This window comes from Myotis lucifugus, unplaced genomic scaffold (genome assembly GCF_000147115.1).
Source record: "Myotis lucifugus unplaced genomic scaffold, Myoluc2.0 scaffold_1050, whole genome shotgun sequence".
Lineage (NCBI taxonomy): Eukaryota > Metazoa > Chordata > Mammalia > Chiroptera > Vespertilionidae > Myotis > Myotis lucifugus.
In genome coordinates this window covers 35019-61377 of record NW_005872098.1, presented here as the reverse complement: position 1 = coordinate 61377, position 26359 = coordinate 35019, and the positions used below count along the sequence as shown (strand labels likewise).

At 64.5% G+C, this 26359-nt stretch overlaps 1 protein-coding gene across 4 annotated transcripts; it reads left to right on the top strand.

Annotated features, from left to right (window-relative positions):
• The first annotated feature begins 84 nt into the window (after positions 1 to 84).
• On the top strand, positions 85 to 25186 carry FAM83G (family with sequence similarity 83 member G). 4 transcript variants are annotated; one of them, XM_014449159.2, is made up of 6 exons: positions 85 to 177; positions 574 to 1205; positions 11200 to 11367; positions 18741 to 18865; positions 19440 to 20685; positions 23282 to 24215. In XM_014449159.2, the coding sequence occupies exons 2-6, from the start codon at positions 693 to 695 to the stop codon at positions 23384 to 23386; spliced, it is 2157 nt and encodes a 718-aa protein (XP_014304645.1). In that variant the 5' UTR covers positions 85 to 177; positions 574 to 692; the 3' UTR covers positions 23387 to 24215. The 4 variants fall into 4 exon arrangements, with proteins under 4 accessions (XP_014304645.1, XP_023603679.1, XP_006107240.1 ...); XM_006107178.3 differs by lacking the exon at positions 23282 to 24215 and adding an exon at positions 24226 to 25186 and having other exon boundaries at positions 86 to 177; XM_014449160.2 differs by lacking the exon at positions 23282 to 24215 and adding an exon at positions 21135 to 21989 and having other exon boundaries at positions 86 to 177.
• The last annotated feature ends 1173 nt before the right edge of the window (positions 25187 to 26359 follow it).

Here is a 26359-nt window from a genome sequence, read left to right as displayed (position 1 = left end):
GTGCTGTCGGCGGTGTGAACCCGTTTCCGGCCCCGCCCCCGGGTCGCACGTGACCTCAGGTGGTGGCGGGGTGGGCGGGGTGGCACTTAGTCACCCGTCTGCCGCCGCCGGTGCGCACCGCTCCGCTCCGCCCTCCCGGCTTTCTCGCCGGCTGCGCGACGCGCCCGAGGTCTCCCGGTAAGCGCGGTCCGGCCCGCACCCCGGGTCCCGGCCCCTTCCTCCCGAGCGGACGCCCAGCCTGCCGGCCGCGCCGCCCCCGGCCTCCTCCGGGCAGGCCCCTCGGGTTGCCCGTGCGGCGCGCGGGGTTCTGAGACCCCTGCCTTCCCGGAAGCCCTGCGAGCGCGGCGGCTCCGACCTGAGCCAGCGCCGTCGGGTTTCAGGCTCCTGTCCCCCCTCGGGAGACTTTGGGGAAGTTCCCCCGAAGTAGCCGAGGACTTCAGGCGGCGCCAGAAACCGGGAACGGGAGCCCCGTCCCGGCAGATTCGGGACCGGCCCTGCGCGCCCCGCCCTCAGCCCGCCCTGCCCCCCGGTGCCGCCCGCCCCGCTGACCGGCGCTCCCTGCTCTCTCCGCAGGCGCCTATGGGCAGAGGAGCAGACCGCCCCGAGGCCCCGCGCTGTCCCCGCCGCCCCGACTTAGGGTCCCGCCGCGCTGAGCGCCCCGCCTCCCGCGGCAGCAGCCTGCACAGGGCGCCATGGCCTTCTCCCAGGTGCAATGTCTGGACAACAGCCACGTCAACTGGCGCTCCAGCGAGTCCAAGCCCGAGTTCTTCTACATCGAACAGCAGCGCCTGGCGCTGGAGGCGCTGGTGGCCCGCGGCCCCGAGGCCTTCTACGAGGTGCTGAGCCGGGAGAACATCCGCGACTTCCTCTCGGAGCTGGAGCTGCGGCGCATCCTGGAGACCATCGAGGTGTACGACCCGGGCTCGCAGGACCCGCGGGACTCGGGCTGCCTCCCGGGGTCTGAGGACCATGGAGCGCGGGACCGGGAGGAGGCCAATGGGGCCCTCACGGAGGCGGAGCCCCCGCCCTCCCTGGAGTACTGGCCCCAGAAGTCAGACCGCTCCATCCCCCAGCTGGACCTGGGCTGGCCGGACACCATCGCCTACCGCGGCGTGACCCGGGCGAGCGTCTACATGCAGCCGCCCCTCGACGGGCAGGCCCACATCAAAGAGGTGGTGCGCAAGATGATCAGCCAGGCCCAGAAGGTGAGCCGCCCCCGGGGGACCAGCACCTCCCACCGGTGAACACTCCGCGTGGAGAGGCCATGGTCCCGCTTCCATGGGGTTTCCGGTTCTTGGCAGAGGGACCGGGCGCCTGTGTGCCCTGGCAGGTGGCAGCAGTGGGCTGCCGCACGTCATGGGCCGCTGTGCGTTGTTGGGGGTCGTTCTGACTTCCAGAGGCCTGGTGAGCGGGTCTCCCAGAAGGGGCTGCCGTGGGGTGGGGGGAGGAAGTATGTGCTTTCTCCCCTGTCCCTGGGGATGGCTCTGACTCAGCCCTGAGAGGTGCAGCTCTCACACACACCCTGAGTCTCGGATGCTGCTTTTGTCGGGTGGGGGAAGGAATCGTCCTGGAGACCAAGAAGTTGCCTGAGCCCATCTGAGGCTGGCCTGGAGGTCTGAGTTCAAATGTGCCTGTTTCCTGGGTGTGCTGGGCCACAGAGCCCTCGCTCCACCGCTCTGAGCTTCTCCATGAGCCTTGCAATGGCAGAACCCTTCAGGCGAGGGTGTGAGAGGCGGGATGGCCTGGTCTTCGGGTGGGAGCAGTGAGTGCAGCTGAGGGTTGTCCACCGGGTTGAATTTCTCCACTGGAAGGGACCTCACTGGGGGCCTCCCCTTGCAGACCCTGCCGAGCTGCGCAGGGGGTAGCCAGACTCAGTTGACACACTGACGCATATTCTGAGAAGAGGAGCTTACCACTCGCAGAGACAGCCAGGCCATTGCTGGACAGCATGACCTTGAGCGGATGCTCTCCCTGCGAGTGGAAGTGCCTTTTGCATGGTTCCAAAGCACATCCTGACGTGATTGGCACAGCCTGCCTGCCAGCTGTGTGAGGAGGATCCTGAGGCCAGGCCCTGGCTCGGCAGAGAGCAGTGAGTGACTGGGTTGTAGGCAGGTATTTCTAGTGGAATCTCACCCCTTCGTGGTTCCAGGCCCAGAGGGGGCAGCAAATGGCACAAGACCTGAACCTTGGCTGTGGAGGCCATTCCGGCTGCCAGACAGGCCTGGGGAGCTCTTCCGCAAAGAAACCAGAGTGGGTCAGGAGTTGAGGCGTAGCCGCGGCTTCGGCTTCCAGAAGCCGAGCGTCTGTCTCCGGGGGGGCTGGCTGGGGCCGATGGCCTGTGCCAGGGGCCGGCTCTCAGCCTGTCCAGGCAGCGCCGGGGCTTCGGGTCTCTGGTCTGTAAATGGAGATGGCGAGGATAAAAGCCGCGTCTCTGGCTGTTGTGAGGATAGAATTGGGTGATGGGCGTGAGGAAGAGTTGGAGGAAGAGGAAGAGAAGGGGGAGGAGGAAGGGGCCTTCATAGTTTTCAGCTCAAATAACCTGCCCCACACCTGCTGTGGGATAAGAAGTTGCTGCCAACGTGGCTGCCTGACTTGAGGTCATGAAACCCAGTTCCCTGGAGGGCCTGTTGGGACCCATTACCTAGCCTCCACCCCCTTTATACAATTGGGGAAACTGAGGCCAGGAAAACAACCTGCTCTGTCAGGGTTCTCCCTCCTCTTATCCCCTCCTCCCCACCAGGAGTGGGAAGGAGGCAGACACCGGATCCAGCTTGGCCTGGGAACAGCCAGCATCTAATCTCCCCCAGACAGAAAGACAGGCGGCCTGGCTCAGCGATGGGGCCAGATAGGGGCGCCTGGGGCGAGGCTGGGCACTCAGGGTGGCCTCCCCATGTCTCGATGGCTAGGGCTGAGACCCAGCCACTCCATTTAGTCCCGTGGGTCCTCCCATAACTTCATTTGTTCCCGGCAAAAGCCCCACGAGGTGACGGGTGTCACCTGTCTCAGGTGACATAACCAGGAAGAAGTCCATCTCGGGTTGAAACCCTGATCTGTTGGCACCACAGTCATGCTCTCCTGCAGCCCCCGACAGGTAGGCATTGCCCTAAAAATGGGGCTCCCTGCTGAGCCTGACGCCCTCTCAGGCAGCAGGGAACCTCGCGAGCCAACAAGAGGGATCTCAGAGGCAATAGAGGCCAAGCTCCTTGCCCTGCAGAGGGGCACGGGCGCAGAGAAGACGGCTGGTTCGCGCCCACAGCACCGGGCACACCAAGCTGCTGTCCAGCCCGTCTGCTTCCCTGTCACGTCCGTCCTGGCCCCCGAGGCCAGTGTGATGTGCGCGCAGCCATCTGTAAAAACAACAGCTGCTGTTTATCGAGCGCGAGGCACTTCATGATCTCAGGTAGTGGACTGCCCCATTTCTCAGATGTAGAAACTGAGGCCTGGCTGGCTAGTCCCTCCAAGGTCACCTAGCTAGTTCTTGGGTGGAGGGTGGGGACCAGGCCCGTGTTGTCCTCAGACCCGAGGACGGGTCGGTCCCCTGCCGTCCTGCCTGGCCCTGGCGGGGCAGGGTGGAGCGCTCAGAGCGCCTCCCATTTCCCCTGCCCCTGCTCTGGCTGCTTCCCAGCTCCCAGGGGCTGGGCCGTGACACTGACGGATGCTGACAAATGCTGAGCGAGCCCTTACCTGGCCGCCCGCCTGGGAGCTCTTCCTGCCGTCTCTCTTCCCATGAGTCACTTCTTTTCCCCTCTCCCCAAATTCTCTCATCCCTGGTACCAGTGCAGGGAGAACACCCCCCTTCCCAGGCCAAGAATGGGGATCCACTGTCCAGCCTCATGGCTGGAACACTGGACCCCTTCCCACTGGGCACTGGGCTGGGGCTGCTGGCACTGAGTCAGGGAAACCCAGCCCGCCACCTCCTCCGCCTGGGCTGTCGTCAGCATGACAGGCAGACCGTGGGCAGCCTGGGAGCCTGTTCCCACCAGGGCTACCCCTTCAGCACTGACACCTGCTGCCCTGATTCTACACTCCTCTGGGGAGCCTGGGGCCAGGCTGGGCGGGGATGGGTGGTCCTGGGCCTCAGAGGACCGCTGGCTGTGGCTGTGGCTCTGAGCGCTTGCTCTCTGGCATCTTCCGGCCCCACTGGGCTCCAGCTTTCCAAGGTGGGAGGTCATCTGCCCGCCCCCCGCCCCCAGGGGCCAGTGATTTGTCTGGAGAAACTGCTCTGGGGTTCAGCTGCCTGCCAGGGGCCGGCTACAGCCTCAGGGAGAAGGGGAGAGGCTGGGTGGCGGGAAGGTAGCGTGCACCCCCCCCCCCCACATGGGACCAGAGCCCCTAGTAGGGCCCCTTCACCAGCCTGGCAGCCTGCGGGGAGACCCCAGGGGCAGGGTGAGTCATACACCCTGAGGAAACTGAGGGAGAATGAGTGGCCAGGGCGAGCCTACATGCGATTCCACGCCAGCCAGGCAGGGCGCGGGAACAGAGACCCAGAGAAGTTGTTTCTTGCCGAGTGCCACCAGCAGGAAGGGGCAGGAACCAGGTCGCGCGATGCCTGACCAAGCCCACGTCTTTTCTCTCCGGCCCCGCCATCACACACTGGAGTTCTGACTGGTGGTTGCCTCCAGGAGAATGAAAGCACTTTAATGAGGCATTTATTAAACACCAGGTGTATGCCAGGTGCTATCATCCTCCCAGCAACTCCATAAACTAGGGGTGCAGATGAGGAAGCAGGCCTGGTAGGGCTGACCTCTCCAAGCTTGTCGGAGGTCACAGAGCTGACACCGAGGGGCTGGGCGCAGAACCCAGGTCGCAGGCTCGGACCCTTTCCCGGGAGCAGCAGCGTCTTGGCTGTCCCTGCGGAGCCAGCCCTGGAGCAGTGCAGCCTTGCGGCTCCCCAGCGCACTCGGGACCGGAAAAGTACTGCCTCTGGCTCCCTGTCCCCACATGTCCCACACACGGCTCTCCGAGAGGGGCTGGCGAGGACAGGGTGACCGGGAGCCAAGGCGGGTCCCTGCGGACCAGAGGGAGAGCTCTCCCTGTCCCTGAGCTGGGCAGCGCCCCAGAGGCCCCGGGGCCAGCAGCAATCCCCAGGGCACAGCAGGTCCAGGGAGCTGCCTCCTGGCAATCCCCAGCCCCGGGCCCACGGCCCTCCCCTGCAGGCGGGGAGCCAGCTGATAACACAGTCCCAGTGGCCTTTGCATCTTGAGAGTTTGGGGAGAGCCAGGAGGGCTCTGCCAGGAAGGAGGGCGGCCCCTCGGTGCACACCTGGCTCCTGCGGGCAGGCAGCCTCAGACCTGCAGGCCCTGCCCTCCCTCGACCCTGGGGGGTGGGGCCTGGCGTCATCGTCCTGTGGCAGATGAGGATCGGAGGCTGCGAGCAGGCCGGGGCCTGCCGCCCTCGCACCAGCCTCCTTGGCCTGCTCTGGGCTCCACAGAACCCCGCTCGCCCTGGTTTGACAGGCTCACCCTGAAGCCGAGGCTCCGCCCCTGGGCCAGCAGAGAGGGGCTGGTCTTCTCAGAGGCCCCTGGCTCACCTGCCCAGCTCAGCCACGTCCTGGCTACATGACCTGGGGCCTCAGTTTCTTCAGCTCGTACCGTGGGAATCGGGCACTTGTCCTGAGGCAGTGACAGCCGTGAGTGCCCACAGGCTGCTGAGTGCAGGGCGCAGCCAGCAGGCCTGGCCTGGGTGGCTGGGCCAACCTCCTGTGTGGGGTCCCAGTGACCCCAGGCTCAGGCACCTTCCCAGGTTAGTTGCCGCTTGAGCAGTGGGAAGGCCCGCTGCCCCGCAGACCCAGCGCGAGCCCAGCGCAGCTGTTAGCCGTGCCCGAGACAGCCCCTCTGCCTCCGACCCCCACTCCTGCCCCTTCGGTGCCATGGCGATGGCGGCGCCCGCCTCAGAGTTGTGGCGGGATTGAATGGAAAAGGGATGTAAAGCGCTTGGTGTGGTATCTGGCATGGAGCTGGCATCCTCCCGCATCCTCCTCCCGCCTGCCCTCTGCCTTCCTCCTCACCCCTCTCCTGACAGCCCCTCTCTGGGAGAAGCGGCTGAGAAGTGGCGAGCTCCCCATCCTGCAGGGGTTCAGGCCGGGGCTTGGGGGGGCGCAGCAGAGGGTGTGGCTCGCCGGCGGCCTGGGCAAGTCTCTAATAGGCCAGTCTTCTGGGGGCTTAGGATGCTCGCTGGGACTCGGGGGAAGCTAAGGCTTAAAGGCTTTTGGATTTATGACTCTGAGATTTCCCAGTTTGAAAACCCTCCGTTTATGCCAGTCACTGACAACTGTGGGCGGTCTGCTGGGCTGGGTCCTGCACCCGCAGGCCGGGAAGCTTGGAGGGTGTGGGCACCTGGAGCTGGTGGAAGCGGGAGCAGCCTGTCCTCCTGTCCGGTCCACAGGGCACAGCCTGGCCCCCGATGGCCTTCCCCGGGCTCTGCCAGCGCAGTCCTGAGCCCGGTGAGGAGCTGGTGTGTCTGTGGGGAAGGCTGGAGCCCCAGGGCAGGCCTCCTGGTCAGAGGGCTCTGGGCGGGACCAGTATGGCTTCTTGGCCTCATCCTGCTTCGGCCCTTTGGTGCTCAGGAGGCCCGGGCCTTCTTTAGTTGTTCCTAGTGAGGCTTCTGTCTTCATCTTCCAGAAACGGGGGAGGTGCCAGAGCTGGTGAATGTTGGAGGCGAGAGGCCCCGAGGCATTGCCCTCTGGGCGGCTCAAGGTCAGGGGTTTATTTCGGGACCCAAGGTGGCTCTGGGAGGCGGTGGGTGGCGTCACAACTGGAATCCACACAGGACGCCCCTAGAGAGGCTGGCAGCGACTCCCCTGCCCCTCTGTCGGGTACCAGTGTCAGAGGCGGCCTGGCCTGGCTCAGCATCTGTTACTACAATCAAGACGTGCTCCCTGCCTGCCGGGGGGATAGGACTAAACTCGGTGCCAGACCTTTAGAGCCAGAGGATGTGCAGACTGGTTTGGGGAGCACCAGGCGTGGGGGCTCCCCACAGGGGGCCAGCGGCTCCCAGAAAGCATCCTCCGTGCTTGGAGAACCTTCCTGGCCTTTCAGACAGCGTCTCCTTTATCCCGCAGGCACCAGGGGAGGAGAGCAGGTCACGCCCGGGTCTGCCCCCGCCCCCTGCTGGAGGCGGTCGGTCGGGCAGGACAGCAGCAGCTCCTGTCTGTCTCAGATCCCATGCGAGTGGGCCCTCCGTCTGCACCCTGTGCAGATCTGATCTGCGGAGAGGACAAAGGTCCTCGCTTCACCTTCGGTTTGGAAGCTACTTTTACCGGGCGTGGCATCCAGGCTAACAGTTTCCCATTTGGGACCTTGGAGGTGCTGCCCGGTGTCCTCTGCTTGCGTCAGTTCTGGGAGAAACCTGCTTGCCTTGTTCCTGTTGTGTAATGGTCCTGCCCCCTCGGCTGTTTTTAAGATTGTCTCCTTGTCACTGGCTTTAAGTGATGTGGTTATGATATGCCTTGATATGCCTCTTCTGCTTGGAATTCACTGAACTTCCTAAAGGTGTGAATGCATAGTTCTCATCAAGGTGGAAAGTTATGGCCATTATTTTTCAGTGTCTTTCTGTCTCGCCCCCCACCCCACCCTCTGCCTGGGCACCTCTGGGACTTCAGTTACGCCCACAGCTCACTGAAGCCCTGACCCCGTTTTTCCATCTCCTTCTCTGTGTGTCATTTTGGATAGTTTTATTGACATGTCTTCAAGTTCACTGTCTTTTCTCTATAGTGTCTAATCTGCTCTTAATCCCATCCCATGTATTTTTCATCTTAAATATTGAACTGTTTCATCTCTTGAGGTTCAATTTGGTGTTTTTAAACTATCTTCCCTGTCTGTAAGTAACTTTTTAACATATAGAATACTGTTTGTTATCAGTGTTTTCCTGTCCGTAGCTGCCAGTTCTAACATCTGTATCCATTCTGGGGTAGTTTTGATAGATTTTTTTTTTCCTCACAAGGATCATTTTCCTGTTTATTTCTGTGTCTGGTAATTTCTTATTGGATAGCAATTTTTTGCTGTGGGGGGCTGAAGTTTGATTTTTTTGCTTTAAGTATCTTGGAGCTTCGTTCTGGGATGCAGTGAAGTTGCTTGGAGACAGTTCAGTGCTTTTGAGGCTGGCTGCTAAGCTGTCCTGGGTGGAACCAGCAGGGTTAGTCCAGGGTAGGAGTTGGATCAAGCCTGGCCTCCCGCCTGATTTTATAAATATGGGAGCACAGACAGACACATTTGCTCCGTGCGGCCCTCAGGTACTACCAGCAGAGCTGAGTGGTTGTGTCAGAGACCACGTGACGGTAGAGGCTGAAATATTTGCTGTCTGGCCTTTACAGAGGCTCTAGGGCTCGCGTGCCCACTCCTCAGGCAGCAGGACCCTTTGGGGACTGCCCTGCAGACCCTGCGTGTTAGGGGTCAACACCCTGGCTGAGGGGACGCGAACGGTCCCTGGTCCGTGTGAATCGGCAGGGGACGGTTCCTGCCCGGCCACCTGGAGGGCCGTGGGGCTGGAGGAATAGTCTCAGGTTGCTGTGACGAGGAGGAGGCAGGAAGCGGCTGTGCACTGGCACCGTTCACTGCACCTCCGGCCGCCGCGGAGGGTGGCCTTGTCCTCCTTATGCGGGAACCAAGGCACTTGCCTGAGGTCGCGTATCTTCCCAGAAGGACAGTCTAGAGCCCATGCTGCCGCCCAGGAAGGGCACAGGGAGTCGGGAATGCCCTGGCAGGGATGGCCTTGGGTGGCACATCAACCTTCCCCATTTTATAGATGAGGAGACAGACCAGAGAGGGACACGGCGCACCCAATGCCATACCAGGGCCAAGCCCGGAGCTCCAGCCCTGGTCCTGCCCTGCCCTTGCCCGGGCGCTCAGACTGCTAGTAGGGGCCCGGGAGGAGGGGGCGCACTCCAGTGCCCTGTGCCATGCCATCAGTCCATCAGGGCCAGCACAGGTGTCACAGACCCTAGGCCTTGGCTATTGGGGCGGTGGCCTCAGGTGGTGGGTCCCTGTAACCACCTGGGTGATGGAGGTGCCTGTGGTGGGCACCGGGGCCTGGGCCAGGTACCATGTCCACCCCCTACTGGCTTGAGGTGGGCCTGGGGGTCCCCTCCCCTCTGGCCACAGTGTCAGCATGTCTCTAGTGGAGGTGGATGGTCACCCACCCCAAGGGCATTTCGGGGACTCTGAAACCGACAGCAGATTGATGGGGTCATTAGAGGAGACCGGGGAGCAGTCCCAGCCAGGTGGAAAGTGGTGGGGGATTCGGACCCGGGAGGCAGGAGGCAGGAGGCAGCTCTGTTGGATGCGGCAGGGGAAAGGGAGGCGTGGAGCTGCCGGAGGAGCACACTTTGGGGGCTTGCCCACAATGCAGCCCCCCCAGACGTGGGGAGGGATTTGGGTACAAGACGCACTCAAGCCCAGCACTGATCCAGTCCCTGCCCATGTCCCCCTCCACTCCAGTCCTGGCACAGCCACCCCCCCCACCAAGACATCAGCCCCCACCCTGCTGCGCTCTGGGGCTGGGAACTGGTGGTCTTCGTGGTGTTGGGCCCCTCCCTGCTCTGTGACTGCGTCTTTCCTGTCAGGAAGACCCGGGGACCCCGGGCTCCCTCCCTCCCTCCGGCATCGGCCTGTGCAGTTTGCAGGGTGTCCACGGCGCCTCGCGTATGGAACACACATGTGCCTGCCCCCCCCCCCCCCCCCCGCCCAGTGCTCACGGGGACACAGCCAGTTCACAGACACCTGCCCCTCGCGATGCGCGGTCTCCTGACAGACCTCAGGCAGTGGCGCCTCCAGACTCCACCTCCCCTCTGTCTTGGAGGCTTTGGCCTGGCCTCGCCCAGGGCCTCGTGGGGCTGGGGCTGGGGCTACAGGAGCGGCCGGCGTTCCCCTCGAGGCAGGACCAGCAGCTTTGTGCTCAAGCCTTGGTGTGTGAGCTGGAGAGACCGAGAGCCAGGCCCGCACCCCACTGGTGGGTGGCAGACAGGGCTCGGGAGGGGCTGGGCTTGTCCCTGGCTACCCTCATTCCTGCAACCCAAGCCATGAGCTCCCATTCTCAGTTGACAATAGCTCCCGGAGGGCCCTAGTCCACGCCCCAAGCTGGGCCCAGCCAGGGGCTCTGCCCTCAATGAGCTCACACTGTCGCAGGCAGTCTGGGCCTCCCAGAGAGAGAACCAGGCAAGGGACGCACCCCTTTGTGCCTCAGTTTCCTCATCTGTAAGATAGGAATTGCTGCAGCCACAGCCGAGGCTGGGACTGAACAGGGGCACTGTCAGCCCTTGGCACAGGGTCTGGAGGTAGCTGTGCTCCCTCGGGGAGAAGGGCCCTGGGGGGCCCTGGGTGCTAGCTGAGTCTCTTGCCCCAGCTTTCCCATGTGCAGGACTCGGGCTGCCAGAGAGCCCAGGGGCTGACTCAGCAAGCGGCACTGCGCCCACCAGGCTGGCAGCCACCCTGAGGCAGTGGCTTGTCCACATCGCCCTGGCCTTTCCCTGCGCCTCTCTCTCCTCAGGCCTTGGGCGTGTCACTGACCACGTTGGACTATGGCTGGGCTGGGGTGGGGGAGGTGCACCTTGACCTCTGGGGCTCTACCCTGAGTCAGGGCCAGGAGGTGGAGGTCAGCTGTGTGGGCAGAGGTCATCAGAGGACAGGAAGAGCCCCGTGCTGGTGTGGGCGGTGAGGGAGCCTGCCAGACCTCAACCCCCGCTGGGCTGCGGGGCGACCTCGGTGAGCCTGTGCCAGCTGCTGCCCTGCCTCCTGGCTGTTGACGCCTGGGGTTCATCTCAGCACCTGGGGTGGCAGGTGGAGGGCAGTGGTGTGACCTGCAACCCCGGATCAGACTGTAACAGGCCCGGGGATCCCTGGCAACCGCAAGGAAGGAGGCCTCAGGACGCAGCTCCTTTCTGACTGCAAGGCCTCTGGGAGCTGACCCCTCCTGCTCCTTGTGCAGCGCACGCCTCCCTCACCTCCCACCCCCGCTGGTTACTGAGCTCGGGGTCCACGTAGGGAGGCAGCAGGCATGTTGAGTGGACGTCTCCTCTCCTCCCTGCGGTCTCGGAGTCCAGTCTGTGCCACCGATTGAGATACTGAGCCTAGATTTTCGGGGCCAGCTCGTCACGTCCCAGTCCCAGTCCTGAGGTGTGGGGAGCAGAGCTGGAGTGGCGCCCAGAGAGGTGGCAGGCATGGGCGGGTTGTTTGTCCTGCCTGACAGCCGTCTCTCCTGTCCCAGGTGGTGGCCGTGGTCATGGACATGTTCACCGACGTGGACATCTTTAAGGACCTGCTGGACGCCGGCTTCAAAAGGAAGGTGGCCGTGTACATCATCCTGGACGAGAGCAACGTCAAGTACTTCCTGCACATGTGCGAGCGGGCCCACATGCACCTGGGCCACCTCAAGGTGAGCTGGCTGGTCACGAATGACCGACTCGTCGCTCAGCAGACACTGCACCTGCTTTCTGTGGACGGGGCTGTGCCGGCACGGAGTTCGGCAACCCTGAGCCTCCTGCCGGGTCGCCTGGCCTCTGCTGCGGGCCGAGGGGCAGGGCGCTAACTACCTCCAACAGGCAGAGATCCGGCAGACATTGACGACGGGCCCGCTGGCCAGGTGCCAGAGCCACACAAGGGCCACCCCTCGTGGTTTTTCTTAGTAGCCCGTGCCCCGCTGGTGACCTGTCTGCTTACACGCCTCCGGTGACGCGTGCTCAGACCCCGACCCCAGCAGCTCACGCCTCATCTGAGATCTGACTCCCAGAGGCTTCCTGAGTGTGAGCCACGCTGGCTCTGTCACGTCCACCACGGGCTTTGGGATCTGGCTCTGACGGGAGGCTCCGGGCGAGGTCAGGGAAGGCCTCCGTAGCTGCGGAGTTAGAGTGGACTTGAGGAAGGAGAGCAGCGTGGAAAGGGCCTGAGAGGGGGACGCCGTCGGGCAGAGAAGAGGGTCGTGGTGGGCCTGGGTTCTGAGCGCGGCTTGCTGTGTGTCCGTGAGCACGTTACCTCCCCGCGGGGCCCAGGATCGCACTGGCCCCACGGAGCGGGGTGTGGGCCAGTGTGGCTGGCCTCTTCCGCACGGACACCTGGCATTTGGTACTCTGCCCTCCTCCCACCCTGACACCACTTGGCACCTACTGTGTGCAGCACACTCCCCAGAGAGTACAGATCAGCCCGTCGATCCCATTTTACAGATGAGGAAATGGAGGCGCTTGCCTGGGTGTCACTCATGGCTAGAAAGTTAGAGAAGAGGGGGCAGCACCAGAGCCCTCGGTTGAGAACAGCCTCCGGGGGGTCAGGAGTCCTCGGGCTTTAGGCCCGCGATCTGAACAGACTCCCAGGAGGAGGGGAGGCGTCAGGCTGGGTCACAGGGGACATGCACCCATCCTGTAATTTGTCGGCCTTTGTCAGGTCTGCCCCCGATCCCATGAGCCTTTTCAAGTGGCTGTGAGCCCTCCCGGGCGAGGCTGCAGCTGCGGGGACGTTTTCATGTGGGCTCTTTAGTGGGTTGACCCCAAGCCCCACGCTCACTCGCCACACTCCCTGCCGTGTAATTAGCACTGAGGGTCGGGTCCGGGGCAGACAGCTCACACTGGCGAGTCCAGGGCGTGGAACAGGCGTCTCTGAGAGGCGCTGTAGAGGCCCTGGCCCTGTGGCCAGCAGATCTGAGACCCTCGGGGCTCGCTACCCAGCCCCTCCCCCGACAGGCCCCCACGCCGGGCCCCTCCACGAGCAGTGGGTGCTCCACACAGCTGCCTCCCCCAGCCCGTGCATTCCCAGGTGTGGATGAGGCCGGAGCACTTGTCTGTGCTGAGCGGGGACCCAGACCTGGGGCTGGTGGCCCCAGAGGCCTCGCCCCATCCAGCGCCCACGCCTCTTCTCAGGGACACCCCACTCTCCGGTCTCCTCGGAGTATCTGAAGTGTCTGAGCTCCCGGGCGTGGGAGGCGAGGGGGGCTGGGCTGAGAACACGCCCGCGGGGTGCACAGCTCCCACCCACCGGTCCCGTCCTTCGCTCCCCAGTGCAGTGGGGCCTTAGGATCCGCTGCAGCCCCACGGCCTTGTGGGGCCTGGAGTGCGTGAGCCAGAGGGGCCTCGAGGCCGTCTATGCTAGGCTCCCACAGGACAGATGGGGAAACTGAGGCCTGTATTCCTGCAAGTTGGGCTGAACCTAAAAGCCAGTAGTGAGAACTCAGCCTGGACAGGAGGGAGCACAGACCCTTGGTCCCTGCCAGAGCGGCCTCCTTGGGACATGGTTCCACCTCCCCGAGCCCCAGCGCCTCACGATTGTGATGGCGCCTCATAGCGTTGTTTGAGGATGAAATCAGGGCTGTAAGTGCTCTGTGAGTGGGGTGGAGGGGGGCGCTGTGCAGGACTGGCAGTCACAGGACATCGTCAACCACAGGCCTCCACCCCCGCCCGGCTTGAAAACGAAGCTACAGCTGGGGCGCAGCAGCGACAGCTCGCCCTGGGTCCTGGGCCTGCCCACCCCCTCACCACCGCCTGGCACTAGGGAAGGTGGCAGGGTCTGCAGGGTGCTGTGCTCAGAGCTGGGTGCCTTCATGGGAAGGAATGGGGGACGTTGGCCTCTGAGCCGACGTCTACAGCCTGGGCGGGCGGCTAGAGGCTCCGTGGGCCCAGCCCCGGCCAAGTGTCACCTTGTCTAGGGCCTGCCCACACGGCCCACCTCCCTGCCCGCGGGCTGGCTGGGCCCGGACCTGTCTTGGGAGCACTTCCTTTGCCAGTAATCCCAGGCTCGCCCTCGGCCGCCCGCCGTCCTGGGCCGGCTACGCTTCGACCTGCCCCAGATCCTCCAGGCCCAGGGCACAGGAGGCGCGTGGCGGGTCATCCTGGTGACCGTGGCCCTGTCGGGTGCCGTCTGGGGGAACCAGGCCTGAGCCCCAGCTCTGCCACCTGCCCTGAAACCGTGGGCAGAGACACTGAATCTCTCTGGACGTCAGTCTCATTGTCCGAGAAATGGGAATATGGCCGTGTCCTTGGCGGGGCTGCTGTGAAGAGGAAGGAGGCCGCGTGGGCAGGACACGCAGTCTGCCTTTGGTTGGGGACAGGCACCGCGCCTCCCAGGACACTCAGCTCAGGCCTGAGAGCCAAGGGGCTCCCTTCCCCTCGGAGCCATCGTGGGCTGGGACCACCTCACGCGCCTGCTCCAGGCAGCGCTCCCCGGCGCTCCCCACCTGCCTCCTGAGCTTCGAGCCCCGCCAGCACATTCTAGAAACGGTTGTTCTCCTGGTTTCCAGGTGCAGTAGGAGGACGTACACTAGCACCTCCCCACATATGAGGGTCTCAGCCTTCCCCGGCCCTGGCCCCTGACGGCCCCCCAGGTGGAGAGTGTGGGAATGACGCCCCAGATGACAAATGGGCAACAGGCCTTCCAAAGAAGACCCAGCCCTCCCCACTCCCAGGGCCAGGCCATGTGGCCAAACCACTTTTGGGGGTGAGACTGGGTGCCAAGGGGTGTCCCAGGGCGAGTGGGAGCCAGGCTGGGCCTCGAGACTCAGAGCTGGGGACGGGGGCTGTGAGGTGCCTGGCTGATCTGAAAGCTGTCGGCTGTGCGCAGCCAGACGGGAAAAACCAGTCGCCGCCCGGGCAAAGGCTGGACCCATTTCTGATGAACAAAGACATCCCAGCCACGGAGGCTGTGGGAAGGTGCTCGGTCGGATGAGCAGCGCAGGTTCCACTGGTGCCCGCTCCCTCCCTCCCGCCTCGCTGCTCGGACCCTGGCCTGGGTCTGTGATGGATTCAGGGTGTGTAACGTATTCGGTGCTTCTCAGACAGAGGGGTTTGCCTGGCGTGGGACATTGGCAGTGCCTGGAGCCAGCGTAATGTTCACGGCTGGAGCACGGCTGGCGCCTGGCGGTAGAGGCATGGCATTGTTCAGTGCCCTGCGATGCCAGGACAGCCCCACAACAGAGAATCCCCTGCCCAGAGTGTCCGCAGCCGAGCTGAGCAGCCGGCCGAGGGGAGGAGCTGGGCTGGCCCGGCACTGCCCGCTCCCCATCCCCAACGGTGGTGCACAAAGGTGCTCCATCCCGGGTCAGACGGCCAGGGTGTGCCCTGCCCTTCCCCTTCCCCTCCCCGCCCCCCCATTGCAGAGTGAAACAGACCCTTTAGAAGAGAGTGGAGGCCCGCAGGGAGGCCCAGTGGCTGAGCGTGGCCCGTGAACCAGGAGGTCATGGTCAGGGCACGTGTCCAGGTTTGGGGCTCTGTCCCCAGTAGGGGGCGTGCAAGAGGCAGCTGGTGTTTTTATCTCCCCATGCCTCTCCCTTCCTCTCTCTAAAAGTCAATAACATATAATTTTAAAAAAGAAGAGCGTGGATGCTGGCCAGGCACCCAGCACATGGGGACACGCCCTCCTCTGCTCCACACATCTGGCCTAATTGCTGCCACTGGCCAGGCCTGGTCACTGCACTCCCGTGGGCCTCCCCACGCGTCCTCAGGCCCAGGAGATGCCAGCAGCCCCTTCCCCCTGTGGGCGGAAGTCCCCACGGCACAGCTGGGGGCTGTCCTCCGTCCAGGGTGGATGCCACTGGAGTGCTGTGGTGAGTCCCTCTGAGCCGCCTGGCCGTCACGGACAGCTGACAGTGCTGGCTTCCCCGGGCCCGCGTCCATGTCGTTCCAGATACTTTCGGCTCCGTGGTGTTGGTCCCCACCTGTCCCGCCCCCTCCGCTCCGTGGGAGGGTCACACCCAGGCAGGCGCAGGCACAGCCACCTGTCACCGTGCACGTGCGGGGCTCCCACGGAGCGCCAGGCCCCTTCCGGCCCCGCCTGCGTGCCTGTGGCTTCATTCAGGCCTCACAGCAGCCCTGCAGCATCAGGGTGGGGAGGCCCATCTCACAGATGAGAAGACTGAGGTGTGGAGATGCCAACTCTGGTTGGAGCCAGGACTGGAGCCTGTTTGACCGGAGCTGAAGAATACCCCAGACCCACCCTGCTTGAGGGGCCTGGGCTGGTCCCCTCTGCCTCCCACAGCCCGGGCCTGGTCTCGGGCGGACTTGGTACCCGGTCAAGTCCCATCTCGGTATGAGAACAGGGGTCACAGTGGGCTGTGGGGCAGGGTTTGCCCCATCGCTAGCGCCCACCCCACCCTGCCCCACACATGCTTGGGGCAGAGCTCCCTGGGGACAGGTGCTGTGCGCCCGGCCACCCTCCCTGACATCCCCTCAGGGACCCATCGCTGCCCGCTTTCGGGTCGGAGGACACAGGCTCCCAGAGTCCGAGGACTTGCCCGGGGCACCCGCTCGGGCCAGCCCAGTGGCCCCCCTGGCCTCCCCTTGGCCTCCATGTCCTCGGCAGGGATGTCATGGCTCAGAGACAATGCAGCTTTGTGGGAGCCTCCGCTGCTCCCCCAAGCCCTGACTCCTGAGACATTACCTCATGTGGGCCAGGCCCCATGGGGTGGGCCCGCCCAGGAAGCAGGCCTGGGAGCTGATATGAGGCCGGGGAGGGGGAGTGGCCGCTGCCACGAGGCCCCGCCTGCCACTGAGCCCCAGGCTAATGGGCCTCAGATGCGAGGCCTGTCCCCAGCATGCAGGCAGGGAAACCAAGGCCCAGAGAGGGCCAGAGACCTGATTAGAGTCACACAGCAAATCTGGTGCCTCTCCCACGGAGCCGAGCCGCTCGGAGATGCAGGCGCTGAGCCGAGCCCTCCATCCACACAAGGTGGGGTGGGTGGGGCAGACGCTGTGAGGGGCATCCAAGCAGTGGCTGGCCTTCCTGGGAGGAGGGGTGAGGCCCTGGCGCGCAGAGCGCTGGGCCCGGAGCCCACAGGAGCCGTGGAGCTGGCTGTGGTTGGGCACAGGTGACAAGGGAGGCCTTGTACCGCCTCCAGGATCTTTGCTCCCGATTTCTGGTCCTGAGCGTGCCCTGTGTTGGGTACAAAGTCACAAGCGCTAATTGTCCTGGGCTGCGGCCAGCTTCCGGCTGAGCTGGCTGCCTGCGATGGGCGGCCTGGGGCAGAGGGAGCAGGCCCTGGGCACGGGACTTATCTGCCTTCTGGGTTGGGCCCAACAACAAGACGGCTGTGCGTGCCTGGCCAGGTGGGCGTCCCCGGGGCCTGCCCCTCGACCCAAGCAGAGGGGTCTGAGACGAGTCCCACCCAGAGGCCGTGGGCGGGGCCGAGGGCAAACTCCAGGCTCAGACCCATCCCTTCTCTGTTGCCCTTGCCCCGACACAGGCCCGCCTCCCCTGCCCACAGCCCCTCCTTGCCCTCGGCCTCCGGCTCTCCGTTCATGCCATGCGGCCTCTGCTGGGTGCCAGCTCCAACCTCGCGACTCCCGCAGGCGGAGTCGGGCGCTTTGGCACGTGTAGGGCCTGCCACCAGCACCGGCCGAGCCCACTCGCAGGCTCCAGTGCCCACCGCCGCCCCTGAAGTCCTCGTGTGTCTTAAACAGACTCGTCACCAGCCCGTGCTCCTGTCTGGAATGCCAGCCCTGCCCCTGCCCTTCTTCCCACCCTTCACACGCCAGCCTGCAGCCCCTCACAGCTCGAGTTCTGCCCTGCCCTGCCCTGCCCTGCGGGGTCCTTGTCACAGTCTGTTCTGTTGGCAGCTGGGACCTTGGCGGGGGTTGGTGAGTGCCAACGGTGGGCAGTCACTGAGCTGAGGCCAGTGCAGGGGTGAGAGTGACAGGAGTCGCAGGAGGTATGACAGCCCAGCGCCCGCAGCTGGCACGGAGCCCCTCAGGAGGGACCTGCCTGGGCGGGTGTTGGACTCACTAGGGCTTGTGTGAACTAGGAAATTCCCAGCCTGACCACAGCCTCCTGCGTCAACGCTCCGGGGACCCAGGCCGGTGTCTCCAACACGCCACCCTGGGGTGCTTGCCCAGAGGAGCCCAGGTCTCCCTCCAGGCGCCCCCAGCCCTTCCCTCAACTCTAGTTCTCAGCTGGCTCATCTGCCCTCCTGGGTCTGCCAGGCCCACCACTGGCTTTTCACAGCTGCCCCCTCAGATAGAGCTGCCTCCGCGGGGAGGAGAGGAGCCCTAGTGGGCGTGCAGTGCCCAGGGGTCTGAGCCGGTCACACACCCAGAGGCCGTGGGCGGAGCCACAGACTCCACGGGGAGGGGCCTTCATGGCCAGAGTCCAGAGATGGGCAGGATGGCCTGGTCGTGGACTTGGGCAGGAGGCACTGCTCGTGACTCCTGGGGACCCTTCTCCTTCGTCTGGGTCTCCCCTGCCCCCCACCCCCACTGTCTCTCAGGGCCTCTGGCTTGCTCCTGAGCCAGACAGAGCCGGCCGGTGAGGAGTGGGATGAGCCATGTGCAGAGCTGCTCCTGGGTACGGCAGTGCGCCCTGGGTGAGCGGGCATCAGGGCAACTGAGACAGCATGTGGGAGAGGCCGCCCGCCACCCGGCCTGGGGAGGCCACAGCTCGGCCGAGCGCCAGAGCCAGACCCCATAGGGCAGGTCCCCGCCGCCCGCCGCCATGGGGACCTTCCTAAAGTGTGCCCACATCTCCTCTCCAGACCCCGCATTGGCCCCGCCCCCACCGGAGCAGCATTCGCCACCACGCCGGCTGCAGGTCTGCAGGTCGTGTCCTGCCTGGGCGTGCTCTCTGACACCTTCAGGCCGTGCCCCACCCTCCTGCCCCACTCACATCCCCGCGCTTCCCGCCCTGGCTCCACGCTGCAGTCCCACACCAGCTCCTTTCCCCGCCTCAGCCTCCCCGTCCCAGCTCCCCCACAGCCCCTGAAGCCCAGGCAGGGATTGCTGGGCCTCCCTCCGCGTGGTCAGTGCTGTGGTCATGTCATTTTGTCTCCTGTCCCCCCAGAATCTCAGGGTGCGGAGCAGCGGGGGAACGGAGTTCTTCACAAGGTCAGCTACCAAGTTCAAGGGCGCCCTGGCCCAGAAGTTCATGTTCGTGGATGGAGACCGGGCCGTCTGTGGCTCCTACAGGTGACTTCTGGCTTTCTGGGGTGGGGAAGAGGTGGCTCTGGGTCCCAGCTAGTTTCTGCCCTTAATCCTGCCTTGTGACACCTTGGTTATTCCGGTTCATTGGCCCCAAACTGCTGAGGTGTGAGCTGGGCTGGGGCGCGCCCGCACACCACCCAGCTCTCCAGAAGAGGCAGAGGAGGGCTTTTGTCTGAGACTTGCTCCAGCCTAAAGGTGTCACCAGCCTGGAGGTGGGGAGTGTGGCCAAGATGGGACATCCGTGGCCCCGCTCTGCAAGCCCCACCAGCAGGGGCAGCAGGGTGGCGCGGTCCAGGGCTGCTCCGGGCACCGGGAGTGGCGTTTGGGGTGCTGTAGCCCCAGAGGAGCGCAGGTGGGAGAGGGCTTGGTGGCAGTGACTTGCGCGGGGACCCAGGTCAGGTCTGACCCCGAGGCTGTGCCCCGTCCTCTGTCCCCTCACTTATCAGTCCTGCCCAGGGCCCCTTGGCCTGTGGGGTGCCTGGGGGCGCGGACGCCCACGTGGGGGCTCGGGCCTGGGGGAGCGGCCCCGTGCTGACCGGCAGCCGTCCCTGTGTTGCAGCTTCACCTGGTCGGCCGCCCGGACGGACCGCAACGTCATCTCCGTGCTGTCGGGCCAAGTGGTGGAGACGTTCGACCGGCAGTTCCAAGAGCTGTACCTGACCTCGCACGGCGTCAGCCTCAAGGGCATCCCCATGGAGAAGGAGCCTGAACCCGAGCCCATCGTGCTGCCCGCCGTGGTCCCCCTGGCGCCCTCCGGCGCCGTGGCCAAGAAGCTCGTCAACCCTAAGTACGCGCTGGTCAAGGCCAAGAGCGCCGAGGAGATCGCCAAGGTCTCCTCGGAGAAGCAGGAGGGCCAGAGGCCCCCGGGGCTGCGCGGCCCAGGGCTGGCCGAGCAGCCGGGGGACCCCCCGGAGCCGCCCCTGCCCGTGCACCCGGGGCTGCTCCACCTGGAGCGGGCCAACATGTTCGAATACCTGCCCACGTGGGTGGAGCCGGACCCGGAGCCGGGCAGCGACATCCTGGGCTACATCAACATCATCGACCCCAACATCTGGAATCCCCAGCCCAGCCAGATCAACCGCATCAAGATCCGAGACACCTCCCAGGGGGGCGCCCAGCTGTGGAGGCAGAGCCAGGACTGCAGCCCCTCTCCGGAGCCCAGCACACCCCAAGACGGTCTCCCAGCCAAGAACGGCCTCCCCCAGGGGGACCCCAAGCCAGAGCCCCCTGTGCCCAAGCCCCGGACAGTCCCTGTGGCTGACGTGCTTGCCCAGGATGGCGGCGGTGCCGGCTGGGCCCCAGAAAGCCCGGAAGAGGAGGTGCTGCAGAACAGAACAGACCACGGGCTGCCCAGGACCCCAGCCCCAGGCCCTGCCCCGCCCCGGAGGCAGCTGTCTGTGGCCCAGGGTGACCCTGGCAGCGAGGGCGGGGGGATCCCCAACGGCCTGGACCAGGAGGACGAGGAAGACGACGATGACTACATAACCCTCAGCGACCAGGACAGCCTCTCGGGCAGCTCTGGCCTTGGCCGTGGCCCGCGGCGGCCCTCAGTGGCTTCCTCTTCTGTGTCGGATGAGTATTTCGAGGTGAGGGGACACCCGCCCCCTCTCCGGAGGCGCCACTCAGAGCAAGAAGCCAATGGGCCGGCCCAGCCCCCTCGCCGACAGCTGAGCGCCCCCCACATGACCCGCGGGACCTTTGGGGAGCCCCTGTGTGGTTCACCGTGGGCCCAGGGTCGGGGGAGAGAGGAAGCGGGCTCTCTGCGGAAGATGCAGGCCTTTCGCTCCGTGGACAAGAACGCACAGGTGGGTCAGGTCTCTGCAGCGGGTCTGGGAGCTCCTTCCCTGGGCCTGAGCGCCAGAGCGCCCTCCAATGGGCTCCCTGATGAATGGGGTAGGGAGTGGGTGGGCACCCCCCCCACCCCCCTGGGACCATGCACGCAGGCGCAGGCACAGGCACATGACGATGCTAGAGACCTTTGGCCCCAGTCTCCCCTCGAGGCAGCCTCTGCAGCACTGGCGCTGAATGGAACCAACCGTGTTTCACACCCGTGTGCTACAGGAAGTCAGCGGCAAAGAGCTCTTCCTGTACGTCCCCAAAGCACACAGCAAGTGGTCCTCCGGGGGCCTTGTGTCAAGCCACCTCCGTGTGGATCCCTTTGATTGTGGTCCTGGGGACCACTCTCCTCCCTGCCCCACCCCCACCCAGGAAACAGCTCATCTTCATCCTTTGCCTCTTCCTGGTACCTCTGCAGCCCCGGCCCTACCTGGGAACAGTGCACGGCTGATCATGCCTGGCATGATGATCAGGCCCATGGGCAGCATCTTGAGGTAGCTGGCCAGGATGGAGCCTGCCTTGGCGTGGTTCAAGTCCCGGGCCGACAGCGACCGCTGCACGATGACCTGGGGGCACAGGGAGGCAGTGAGTCCCAGTGGCAGGACTTACCCGGGGAGCCCCAGGGAGAGGCCTGGGGTGCTGTCCCGCTAGTGCCAGACCCGCCTGAGACAACCAACGCCCAAGCCTGATACCTGACGGCTCCCCCAGAAGCAGAGCTCATCAGGGGGCCGAGCGACGGGGGCCAAGGTACTCATTCCAGGGACTCAGTCTCCCCATCTGTTGAGCAGGGAAAGTGGATCCTGCCCAGCCTGCCACCCAGCAGTTGGCAGGGCTGGAGGGGCCCTGGTAGGATGGTACCAGGGGACTCCCCCAGCTCCTGTACCCTCACAGGAGGGGCTGGCATGTTCACACACGGGCTTTGTGTCGCTGGCAGAGGTCGGGAGCTCTCAGACCTGTGGTTGGGGGAAGCTTCCAGTTCTAGGTCTGCCTGAGGCATCGTCAGGTGGCCGTGGGCAGATCCTGGCTGAGCCTCAGTTTCCAGGTCTGCAGAATGGGAGGAGGGAGGCTCATGGGAACTGATGGCATCTGAGATCCCTCCCAACTCTGACATTACGAGTCTACTTCTTTAAAAAATCCACTTTCCCTAAAAACAGCTTTATCGAGCTGTAAATTCACCTCTGGTTCAGCCACAAAGTGTACATGTCAGTGCTTTTTCGTATGTTCACAGCACTGTGCACCTATGACTTTTAAATATAAAGTATTTTCCCTTTGCTGTCTGCATTGTAAATCCCTACCAGCAATGGAGAAGCAGGAATTATCCTAGACTTTAGCTGTTGCAAGCACATGCCAGTTGAACGGGCAGCGCCCAGCAGCGCCTTCCGTGCACGGCTCTCGATGGCACGAGGCACAGGGTGCCGGGGACTCGGGCCAAGCTGATGTCAGTCCTGCTTCTCCACCAGCTCCCGGTGACTTGGGGATACTTCCTTGCCTCACGCTGAGCCTCAGTTCCCTGTCTGGACAATGAGGAGGCTCTGTAGACCCTACCCACTGGTGCCCTGTGATGACACGTGCGCTGGCACGGCGGGCTGCATGGCACTGCTCTCGGCCGCCTGCAGGTGGAGGCTGAGGCTCAGGGCCGTCAGGCCTCCTGTGTTATTGGTTCTGTTTGTTTCTTTCTTTTTTTTTTTTAAAAACATCTTTTTTTAAATATATTCTATTGATTTTTTACAGAGAGGAAGGGAGAGAGACAGAGAGCCAGAAACATCGATGAGAGAGAAACATCGACCAGCCGCCTCCTGCACATCCCCCACCGGGGATGTGCCCGCAACCCAGGCACATGCCCCTGACCGGAATCGAACCTGGGACCCTTCAGTCCGCAGGCCGACGCTCTATCCACTGAGCCAAACCGGTTTCGGCGGTTCTGTTTGTTTCTGATTACAAGAGTGCAGCCTGTGCCTTGTGGATGAGCTAGGACAGTGGTCGGCAAACTGCGGCTCGCGAGCCACATGCGGCTCTTTGGCCCCTTGAGTGTGGCTCTTCCACAAAATACCACGTGCGGGCGCGCACATACAGTGTGATTGAAACTTCGTGGCCCATGCGCAGAAGTCGGTATTTTGTGGAAGAGCCACACTCAAGGGGCCAAAGAGCCACATATGGCTCGCGAGCCGCAGTTTGCAGACCACTGAGCTAGGAGACAGTGAAAAAAGTCTAAAGGAGAGAATGAGAAGTACCCTTGGTCCCAGCACACAGAGCTGCCACCTGGCGCTGACCAGACTGGGCGTCTCGGGGCGTCCTGGCCTGGGCTGAGTGGAGCTAGCCCTCCAGGTGTCCTGGGGAGTCCACAGGTGCTCGTGTGGGTCACAGCAGAGCAGGCCCCGGACGTCCACACAGGTGGGACCCAGTGGGCCCATCTCTGCCTTGTGGGTGCTCTGGACCAAGGCCTGGCTGCCCCCTGCAGGCCCAGCGTAGGCAGGAGGAGGGTGGGAGGTAAGGCTGAGGCCAGGCTGCGGGCCACCGATGCCAGTGGCGTCCCGCCTCAGCCTCCCCGTGTCGCCCTCTTTCCAGACGGGCCCATTCAGCCCTGACCTCGAGGCCAGCCCTGCCTTCATGAGAAATCTCCTGAATGATACCCCGCCCAGATGTGCCAGCACCGCGCCAGGCCTGTGCTGAGTGGGGAGGAAACGAGAGGTGCCGGGGTACAGGGGCACCGGCCAGCCCTCACTCCCCCGGCGTGCCCTCGGCCCTCCCAGGAGAGCCAGACGGAACCTGCCGTGAAAGCAGTGCTCCTCGGAGGCCCACGGGGTCCCTTCACTGTCATGGCCCCGGGAGGTCTGTCAGCAGACACACTGAGCACCTGCTGCCGGGAGGGGAGAGCCCCTGGCAGCCCCTCGCTGGACGGCAGCCCTGGCCCCAGGGAAACCCCTCCCTGTGGGTGCAGCCCCGGTCCTGCCCTCTGGGCCTCAGTGGTCCAGCCTGGGAATGGGGCTCACGGAACCTCCTGCAAGGGGAGGTGTCCCCACTGGCCCACAGAGATGCTGGGCTGGCCCTGGGGCCTGGCGCCTCACTCCCAGGACGGGGCCCTCGGGCTCGGTGCAGGGGCGCGGCCCCGGGTCTGTGCCGGCTAAGGCGCTGCTGCCTCTCGACGACTTTCCCCACCGGTGCCGGTGCCGGGGCTGCCCAGGGCCTGCCACCCAGAGAGGGGCGGAGGCTGTGAGGTCACCTGGCCCCGTCACCTCTCGGAGAGGACTGGAGGCAGGCTCCCAGGGCCGCCCCTGCGCACAGGACCTCCGGCAGGCAGGGCGGAGGTGGGGCAGGGACAGCGACGAACCGCACTTGGCGTATCACAGCCGCAAAAGGCGGTTATTCCCACAGGACACCTGGGAGCTGAGGCACCAAGTTAGGAAACCAGCGGTCAGGCCACCAGCTGCGAGCGTGCGGCTGCAGCCACTGGCAGAGCCCGCGGGAGGTGGGTGCTCCTCGGATGTCACCTGTCTTTTCTCTCCCCCCAGGACCACCATCGTGGACCCTCTGCCTTGGAGACGGGGGATAAAGATGGCTTCCCGCGGCCCTTGAGGACCCCAGGACCCCCGCCGTACTGCCCCGCTGCCGAGGGCGCCCAGAGCTCTAACAGGAGGGTGGGTTCCCACTACTGGCAGGCCAAGGGGAGCCTCGTGCCCCACACCCTGCCCGACCCCGGGAGCCCGCGGCTGGCCACCGACGTGCGTCCCAGTCCCCTGGGGATCCCGTACTCCAAACTGTCCCAGTCGAAGCACCTCAAGGCCCGGCCGGGCGGCGGCCAGTGGGCCTCCGATTCCAGGCGGAGGGTGCAGCCCCCTCGGGACCACAAGGACCCCTAGCCCGGTCATCCCGGCCTCCACCGAAGCCCAGGCCCGTGGGGGTGTTCCTGGGGCTGCACCACGGACGGGCAGGTGGGCGCCGGACCTGCAGCCCACCCTGGAAGGCAAGAAGGCCGCAGGCGACGATGCGGACACTCACCTGGTCGGTGCACCAGTACCAGGTGGCCATGATGGTCAGCCCGAAGGTCATCCCGGTCCACGGGAGGTCCGCCGTGTGGGGGTCTCGGAACATGTGCATGGCATCCGCACGCGGCAGGTGGCAGGTCGTGTTGGCAACAGTCTTGGATGGTATGGCCTGGGCGTAGGCTGCTGCCAGCTGCTCATACCCGCCGATCTGGTCGAAAGCTGGTGGGGTCGGGGCAGGACGGGGCGGTTGGTGGCTGGTGGCCTGACTCCCAGCCCCCCGCTACCCTCACCTCACAGGGAACTTCCTGTGGGTCCAGCTGGCCTCCCCACCCCACCTTCCCAGCGTCAGGGAGAGCGGGGTGTGGGGGGGCGCTCTGCAGAGGTGAGTCCCCCACTGTTTTCTATGTATTTAAATACTATTAAATGAGCACGTGGTCCTATGGCCTCTGATGCTGGTTGGCCGTGGGCACGGGCTTTAAACCCTCAATTCAGGGAAGAAAAGCACTTTTTCTCAGCACGTAAGGACCTTCCGAGGAGTTTAGTGTTAAAGTCCTGCCCCAGGGGCTTCTGAAGAACGTGATTTGGGGCAGGCGGAGAATGGCGGGCAGTGACAGCCTGAGAAAGGAAACCAGTCCCAGGGGACAGGGAGGGGTCACAGGGCCAGCCAGCTGGGCCTCAAGCCCAGACCACATGCCCCCTCACTGCTCCTGTCTACCTCAGGGTCAGCCCCTCATGGCCCAGCCTGGCCCCCTGTGGCTTTGGCTGTGTCTGCAGTCACTCCCCTCTGTCCAGACCGGGCCTGGCCACTCGGGCCTCTCGCCTGCAGTGGGTTCTAGGGTCTCAGGCCCCTGGTCTGAGAGGAAGCAGATACCCAGAAGCCTGGACACAGGAGAACCCAGGCCCTACTCCCCACCTTTCCCACGCGGGACGTCTGCTGCCCAGACTCTGGGCCCAGCATCCTTGCCGCCTGGAGCCCAGGCCAGGCCGGGGTGAGTGCTCAGAGCAAAGGTACAAACACTACACAAGAGGCAGATGTTGCCACGGGATCTGGCGCCTGAGTCTGGAAGAGACTTAGGCCCCTGGCCCCCCTCTGTGGGGTCCTGGCTCTGCTGGCACCTTCCAGGAACGAGGCGTTCCCCGGAGCCCCGGGACAGCCTCTGCCAGGTCAGGTCTGCCTCGCCCTGCGCTCCTCCGCCCTGCCCAGCGCTTCTGGGCTCTTGTCTGTGGTTCTTAACAATCGGAGCAGACACCCAGGCAGGTTTGTGGTCGCATTGTGTGTCTGCACATCCGCCCTGGGCCCCACCTCACCCTCAGCCCTGAGCCAGCTCTGCACCAGACGCCGAGCCCAGACCCCAAAGGGCGTGCTGCTGGGCGGCCCTGCCAGTCCGTAGCCCTCACCTTTGACCGTCAGAATGACAGCCCCCACCACCATGATGAGCGTTTGCAGGGCATCGGTGTAGATCACAGCGGCCAGGCCTCCTGCGGGGAGAGAGGGAGCTGGAGGGCCTGGTACCGAGGGAGCAGGACCAGGGAGCGCTTCCAGGGCTCCGGGCGGGCCTGCTGCTCCACATCCAGGCCCTGCCCTTTCCCGGGAGGGTGAGCGGTGGGAGCAGGCAGCTGGGCCAGCACAGCCGGACTACAGCTGTCCAGGGCTGTGGGG